Source organism: Octopus bimaculoides, chromosome 8 (genome assembly GCF_046866305.1).
Source record: "Octopus bimaculoides isolate indiv1 chromosome 8, ASM4686630v1, whole genome shotgun sequence".
Lineage (NCBI taxonomy): Eukaryota > Metazoa > Mollusca > Cephalopoda > Octopoda > Octopodidae > Octopus > Octopus bimaculoides.
In genome coordinates, this window is record NC_142935.1 from 78,438,112 (window position 1) to 78,447,056 (window position 8,945).

Below are 8,945 nucleotides of genomic sequence, written 5' to 3' on the forward strand. Positions count from 1 at the left end.
CGTGTCACAAACGAAGCAAAAACAAAACAAAAACATTTTTTTTATTTTTCGAACTAACACAGACAGAGTGAACAATACATAAGTTTTAAATCACCACAAAACACTATGCCCGGAGATAAACCTATCAACAAAAAAATACAGACAAATACAGATCTGTTAGCCTTAAGAAGCTACGTTACGAGCAATGTTTTCATGCAGAGAACTTGGAGGCGGTGTTGTCTCAAAAAAATTAACTCTAAACAGACAGATCTGTCCCCTAAGATCAACGTCCAAGCTGGTTTATACCTCAATGATAACAAAGCAATATACAAACCTACTTAAACTGGACACAAAAACACCTTGAAGTAAGACACTACATAGACTGTAACAAACTTGCCAAGAAGAAACATTATGAAAAGGAAATTACTAACTGAATTAGAGATTGACCAAATTAAACAATCAGTAAGGGATAAAAGGAACGAAGTTGCAGCTAAAGAAGATACTACAGAGGAAATAATTCAAGACCAACCCAGGTCTGATGAAAATGCAATAATGATTGAAAGAGTTACTGTAAGTGATAAGCAGTGAAATACTCTCTGAATCAACCATAAACACTAAGGCAGATGAAAATCAAATAGATGAATAAAGTCATGCAGAAATTGACCCAACAGAACTACATAATCTAAAAAAACCAAATCATGATTGAATGGCTGAAAAGTAAAGAAACCAGTATGAATGAACGCGACACTCTCCCCAAAATTCGCAATTCTAACTAAAACCTGAAATTAATTGGTAAAATCCGCCTTGCACTTAGGGATATAATTTAACCACCTGTACTATGCATACGCGAAAATCTCAACAATTCTATGTAGTGAAAACTACAACATTCCTACAAAAAGCCTACTTGGCAAGAGCGTATTCAACACCAAATTCAGCTACTTAGGTCTGACATAGAGTGTTTAAAAACCTCAAGTTTTACAAGACTATCAAACCAACAAAAATCCGAAGATTAAAGAAAATATATATGAAAACCATATTTGACATCGATACTACTAGAGAAACTATCAAGTAAACGGTATGTGCTAAAGCTGCCTGCACAGCAAGGTATGAAAAGCGCGTTAGATTCTTCAAGAACAACATGTTCAAAAATAATCCAAAAAAAATTTACAGGAAGAAAGGAAAAATACCGGTTAAAGTAAAGTCTGTCCCATCAAAAGAAGTGCAGGAATTTTGGAATGACATTTGGGCAGAAGCAAAACCACACAATGAAAAAGCCCCTTGGATTGATATTTACAGATTTAGCCTCCTTAAAAGAGCAAAAGTGGGAGGGTATCAAGGCAGAGGATGTAAGATCTGCTCTTAGGAGGTCAAGCAAATGGAAGTTTCCAGGAAAGGATAAAATTCCTAACTTCTGGTTGAATGCCTTCCCAGAGAGTTATGAACTGCTAACAAAACTTTACAACAATGTTTTGCAACAACCTAGTATGATTCTGTCTTGGAAGTAGGAACGTTACACAATAACTATTATGGTGTAACGTTCCTACTTCCAAAAAATGAAGAAACAAATGAACCAAAAAATTGTAGACCTATAACCTGCTTAACAACAATGTATAAAATACTAACATCTGTCTTGACCAAATATACCTATAGTTTTTTGAAACAGTGTTAAATTGCACCCCGTTTCTCTGGGCAGTTACTACAATTCATTACACGGATTTTCTCATGAAAACATTATAAAGATATTGTCAGTTATTTAGTCTCTCAGTGCTGATCTTCCAGAACTGAGCCATCAAAGCATCCTCTACCGATAGTTTGTCAGAGTAACGTCGTGACAAGCTATAATAATCTGGCGTAGTAGTTCCTTGTGTCCATCGCCTCATGGCTGATTTTTCAGGACATTTCACACGTTGACAGTGATTATTATCTTTACGACTTAGATGAGATCTTAACGCTAAATATTTCAAATGTAATTATAAAGTTACCTCTCTATAATAATAGGAAAGCTTCTAATTAGACATACGTGACAGTCAACATTGTCTCGGTCTATGTCGTCAGTAATTCTAGTCTGGTTAGTATTACACATTTTTGTGAAATCTTATTTTACTTTATGTTAAAATATATCATTAATATTTCTCTTCTCCTCTTGGCTTACTTGTCTTCAAAATGATGACAGTATTTATCAAAGGAAGGGTGACACGAGGTCACATACTTTCAAAATTTGAAACAATCTAGTTAAGTATTTCAGTAACTTGTCTCTATCTAACATTGTACAGTGACATTGTTTTCCAAAGTACATGCACAAGGCTGACAGACAATCTGTTATAAGAAAGTGCTTCACTTATGAAAGTCAAGTATGCAGAGTAATTAACTCAAAATATATTAATACATTTAATTCATTAAAAAAAGCTCAAAAGATAATTTCTTACCATTTGCGAGAAAGAAATTCTAAAATTGCACAAAAAGCAATACATTCCTATTTTCCTTCATTTTAAAACTATTTTCCACAAGTAAGTGATTTTTCGATTCCTTTTATACGCCATATTTAATTTTTTCTCAATTTGGAAGTTTACACTCGTTCATAAAAATATATAAACAAAAGTGTTATCTTCCCATTGTAAATGTATATATAGCTCGTAAAAGGCATATATAATATATATATATATATATATATATATATATATATATATATATATATATATATATATATATATATATATATATATATACACTCGTAACAGTGTGTAAAATTTTATATACCGACTTGTAAAAATGTTTAGAGGTATTCGTAAAAGCATATATAATCATTTGTATCAGCTTGTATATCACTCGCAAAAGTATAAACTTCTCTTAAAAGTAAAAGATGATGATGATGACTAAGAGAAGGGGGCACAAAACAACGTTTGTTTTGTTCATTTTGTTAATTAATTTGATCTTATTATGAGTCTGTAAGAAATTAGTACCAATAAGTTCCAGAGAAAATTTTATCTTATACGATGTGTGCACGTGTGTGTGTGTGTGTGTGTGTGTGTGTGTGTGTGTGTGTGTGTGTGTGTTTGAAGGCTTGTGTCCTAGTGGTTAGGGTATTCAACTCACGATCGCAAAATCACTGTTTGAATACTCAGACCGGCCTGGTGCGGTTATGTTATTAAACAAAAACATTTCAGTTTGCTCCAGTCCATTCAGCTGTAAATGTGTAACCCTGCGACGGACTGGTGTTCCGTTCAGAGGAAATGTTGACTTGCCTGCCTAGCCAGTAGAATGGCATTATTCGAAAGCTACAACAATGCAAAGAAGTGTATTGTGACCAATAGTGTAAGAAAATATTCGATAGCCTTTGATACAGTGATATCTAATTCTATCTATCTATCTATCTATCTATCTATCTATCTATCTATCTATCTATCTATCTATCTATCTATCTATATATATATATATATATATATATATATATATATGCATGTATGTATGTATGTATGTATGTATGTATGTATATACGTACGTATATATGTATGTATATTTACAGCCAGTGTTTCGGATGTTACCTATGTTAGCCATCCGCAAAAGCGGAGTGTAAGCCTCTACCAATTTAGTGATTCAAAACTTGCGAAGACTAAACACACAATATAAAGATAGAGAATTTAATAACACATACACCTATTAAAACGGAATTTATGACTCTCACTAATTCCGACATTCGCTTCAATATAAGTACAATGCATAAAACCACATTTCCAGGACTTTCTCACAGAATTCCATGCTATTTGATAGAAAGGAATTAAAAAAATAATTAAGTTGGGTTTTATATTTTCGTGGCTACATTGAAACAGTGTTTTACAGAAAAAGTTTCCAGAAAAACGCTGTCATTCTAATATGGCTATCGGACTTAGGCCCAGTCATGGTATATGCACTTTAGAAGCATACAGCATAGATTTTAGAGCATATATTTAAGTTTAGTTTTGGTCTTCTTAAAAAGTATGATATGAAGAAAATATTATTGCTCTATATCCACATAAACATGAGGGGCAATCAGCTAAAGTCCCGACGTTCGCTTTAAATATTGGGTCATCCCATAAATAATGCGTTTTTTTTATACATCTTTTATTTTTCAAAATTAAAATAAGCAAAGTTCCTTTTTAATCTAAAATATACTCTCCTTCATTTTCTACAATGCTCTTCCATCTATCTTTTCCAAAATTTACTTGTCCGTGATGAAAAAAACTCCTCTAAAGAATTCATATTTTTTCCGTCCAAATGATTTTGAAGACTGCGGAATAAATGATAATCAGATGGAGCAATGTCCGGCGAATATTATACGTGGTGCATCGTTTCCCATTCAAACTGCTCCAGCCTTCGAGTGTCGTCCTCGCTGTATGTGGCCGAGTATTATCCTGATGGAAGAACACTTTTCGTCTTGAAACCAAAGAGGTCGTTTTTATTTTAGCGCTGACTTAAGCCGCTCAAGCTGTTCGCAGTAGATCTCCTTTGTTATCGTTTGGTTTGGGTTTAAAAGTTCAAAGTGGACTAAACCCTTCATATCCCACCAAACAGATAACAACTCATTACGTGGGTGAAGACCTTCTTTTAGCCTGGGGTGCCGATGTTTCTCCTTTCCCTATCCACTGTCTACGGCGCTTAACATTTTTGTAGAGAACCTATTTCTCATCACCTGTTACTATTCGGTCCGAAAAAGGGTCATTCGTAAGACGTGACAGCAAAGAAGAGCACGCAATCACTTTATGCGCACGAAAGTTTGTGAGAAACCCATTGACTCAATCTGCTGACTTTTCCGATGTCACGCAGGTGTCGATGAATGGTTGAATGACGAAATCCAAGCTTCTCTGCTAGTTCATCAGTCACGATGGATTTTTTTTGTTCCACCAGGGTTTGCAGGACGTCCTCGTCGAGCTCTACAGATCTTCCAGGATGAGGCTCATCTTCTAGGCTGTAGTTTTCGGCTCGGAATTTCTGGAACCACCGTTGACACTGGCTTATGCTTATTGTCCGATCCCCATATACTGCATTAATATTCCTCGCACTTTTCGTTGCGTTGTTGCTTTTATTGAACTCATAAAGCAAAATATGCCGAATATGCACCTTTGTCACTTCCATTATAACTTTGAAAAACTTACTGTTAAAATCGAACTGCACTCTTCAAAATTTGCATTAAGAATAAGTACTAGGTAAAATTACTACCTGCTTTTATAGCAAGTTGATGCACGTAGTTTATCCCGTCCCCCTCCGACTTTTAGTTCAGGTAATTGAAAAAACTCCATTATTTATGGAGGCTTTACTATTGTCGAACATCTCCGCAGGCGAAAGCTAATCCCTAACATAGCTAGGATTGCATTGCAACAACTTGCTCTTCTCGGCAGGGTAAGAAGATACTTCAGCTCCCAACAATTATTGGCACTCTACAAAGCTAAGGTGAGTCCCACAACGGAGTAACCACTGGAACCACGCTGCTGCACAAAAACAGATATCGTCCAGAAATGGTCACCGACTTATTAGCCACTCTCAGTCACTCCTTAGACTCCGGTTTATGTGTCTTGTCTCTTTTTCCCACCTTTTCTACCGCTGCAATAAGGATATTTTCTCTTCGGAGCTGGCTGCGCTCATATTACCTCTACTCATGCATTCTTCATCCACTTTTTTTCTTTCATCACCTATGTTGCTATGTTGTCTCACTGATTTCAGAATGATATAGTTACTGCCCATTTCTTCAGACTCAGCAAGGCATAAAAAATACGATTCCAGAGATAAATGAACATTCTCAAGACGATAACTTCAGTGTTTTAAGACAAATAACAGTGATTGTATCTTATACGGTTATTATTATGGTTTCTTGTCAAGCCGATGAATAGCCACCATTTCAGTGCTTCGTAAATGTATGTCGATTACACGCTCAATTCATGCAAATGGACTATGTCAGCTAAATATTAATTACTGTATTCTTTTTCGAATTAATTGCCAAAATAACATGTCTAGTTGATTATCTGTTAATTATGATTTCACATTTTGGTAACCGAGTTTGATGTCAAAAAGAACACTCCCCACCAAAAAAAAAATTACTTCACTAATTGTCTTCTAATTTCAGATTGAAATAAACAAAATGTGGCTTTCCCTGAAAACTTCAGTTTCTATTTGGCTGGTTCTAGGGTTATTTTTTGCTTATCATCCAAAACTTTATACCGAAGGTAAGTTATAAAAGCTAATGATTCATTGTCAGCAAAGCTGACCGCAAACCTCTGCACAATTCATAAGATAAAAACATTGAAAGTGACTTGAAAAAAACACCATATTTCTATGTTACAGGATAAATCTACCAAGGCTACTCCTTCAATGTAAGGCTACTCCTTACATGGTAATACAATATTTAAATAGGTGTTCGTGAAGACAGACCAAATTTGCAGATGCTTTCGAATTTGGTTTAATTTCTAATTTTGACTTAGAAGAACTTGTCTTCTGAATACCGAAGCATATTGTACTCAGCCTTCATTTTACTATTTCAGCAACTCAGTCTAACCTCTTACACCACTGTATCCACTATCTGATTTTGATTTCTCTTGAATTTCACTTTGAATTTCATATCATATACGTTGGTGCTAATACCTCAAAGAAAGGTACAACAAATGTTATACAATTTTGTTTAGAAAGTCTCGTGGAAGACTGCTTGTAATAATACCGCGTAATTTCAGTTTTATAATGAATACTGAAGCAGTTATTGTTAACCCGGCACTCCATTTAACCCCATCACTCGGCCTGTAAACTTTAACAGGTTATGCTATGCTGCAAGCCTAATAGCCAAGTGTCCAGTTTAAGGCTTACTTCCTCTTTTCCTCTCTCAAGGTGACCCTGAAAACTATCATGAACGCCGCCCTTGCCTCTGTGGTCAATACATTACTTATATGTGTGAATCTCTCTCTCTCTCTCTCTCTCTCTCTCTCTCTCTCTCTCTCTCTCTCTCTCGCTCACACACACACACAAATTGAAATATAACAGAAAATTATATCAAACTACCGGTGAATTCGTTCCGCTAAAAATAGTAACCATATTTCTATTAAATTACAATCTACTGTGTTTAAAATGTAAGTACACGCTAAATAATGTAATTCAAATTATATTAGGTTTGAGCAGAATGTACAATGATCAGGAATGGACATTTTGACCGTTCATCAATGCCGATTTAGATCAAAACATCAATAACTAAATAGAAGCTAGCGGTCTGAATTCAAATCGCGCCTATCAATCCAGGGCTTTGGACTAACGACACTGTCATTACATCGGATGGCATTTTTATTTCTGCTCTTTGCGTTTTGAGCTCATATCATGCCACAGCGTACATTAGTAACAGACTTAATCCATCATCCAGTATAACATCATCGCACTGTATTTTGGGTGCCTTTAATAGAGTCGACATAGTTGTAAGCATTCAGATGAGGTCTCCAGTTTGAGGGTGACTTCCTCCCACACGAGCCCCCGAGATTCTGTGAAAGGGTCACAGGCTCTGCCTCTCCGCAGTCTAAAAGAAGGAGAAAACGATTATAATTAGTTACAAATCGAATATTCCCGGTAAATTAGGTTTTTTTTATAACATTTTCATTAGGAATTTGTTTTGTTTCAGAAATGAAATGTGATCAGCCTGTAGATGTGATCATTTTAATTGACGGTTCTGATAGCATCAGTGACAACGATTGGGTGAGAAGCAAAAATTTCGTGAAAGAATTGATCGATAGTTTTGACATCGGTCAAGACACAATACATGTCGGAATCATTGTTTATTCGAGCAATATTGGAGATGTTATTGGCTTGAAAAAATTTCACTCTAAGGAAACGTTAAAGTTTCTGGCAAACCGACTGCATCATCCCAAAGACGGAACAGATACGGCAGCTGGAATCAGGAAGGTAACCAAAATGATGGAGGTAAGTCACAATAAAATTTATTCGACACGCGAACGAATCCTGAACATGTATAGGCGCATGCGTGGCTGTGTAGTAACAAGCTTGCTTCCCAATCACATGGTTCTAGGTTCAGTCCCACTGCGTGGTACCTTGGAGAAGTGTCTTCTATTATAGTCTCGAACAAGAGACTATAAACAAGAAGAAAATGGGGAGTATATAGATATAAATTAATTTATTAATATATAGTTAATTAAAAATACCTACAATTGTTTCAATTTTACTCAATACTAATTATAAATTTATAAATAAAATAAAATTTGCATTTAGAATATCATATGAGTAATTGACATAAAAGGTTTACATGTTAGGTTGAGATTTTAAAACAGACTGAATAAACGAAGATATGTTTATATGTGTGAGTGGGTGTTAAATATATTTTATAATAAAATAAAATACGAATAAAAATAAAAATAAATAAGACAAAATGTGAATAAAAATACACAAAACAATATAGCCGTTATAAATTTCTATGTCAATAGATTTTACCAAGCAGTCGTGATCTCCACTCCCTTCTGCGGGTGTGAAACCTGGACTCTTTACCGAAGTAACGTCAAAAAACTAGAGCGATTTCACCAACAGAAGCTCCATTCTATTATGAATGTCAAATGCTATTGAAGATAAAACAAATATTATATAATAAATTATTCTTTCTGCAAAGCAAATAAGAACCAACTTAATCAAATCTTTATACTGATCTACTGCCAAACACTTTACTAAGGATAACAAATATAGTGAAATAATAATAGATCTATAAGAATTGTTTTTTCTGTATCCCAGAACAATTGGATAGTTTCTATAATAAAAGAAATATGAACAATACTAACTCGAATAGATCTGATTCTAGTAATGACAGCAGGGAAGTAACCCATGTAAATTCCCTTTTTAACAATAAAGCTATAAATAATGTTACAATAAACGTTAGTAATATGGGTACTGATTATAGGATAAATGATATAAATAAAAGATGCGATTGTAAGTTTAAGGAAAAATGTTATTTTAGTAATATA

At 34.6% G+C, this 8,945-nt stretch overlaps 1 protein-coding gene across 1 annotated transcript in view; it reads left to right on the forward strand.

The window, feature by feature from the left end:
* The first annotated feature begins 2,209 nt into the window (after positions 1 to 2,209).
* Positions 2,210 to 8,945, forward strand: part of LOC106880998 (protein PIF) — a 51,439-nt gene continuing 44,703 nt past the window's right edge. The window contains exons 1-3 of the mRNA XM_052970195.2: positions 2,210 to 2,486; positions 6,074 to 6,173; positions 7,601 to 7,899. Of these exons, the coding sequence (XP_052826155.1) occupies positions 6,089 to 6,173; positions 7,601 to 7,899 (384 nt within the window). The 5' untranslated portion in view covers positions 2,210 to 2,486; positions 6,074 to 6,088. The remainder of the gene's footprint in view (positions 2,487 to 6,073; positions 6,174 to 7,600; positions 7,900 to 8,945) is intronic.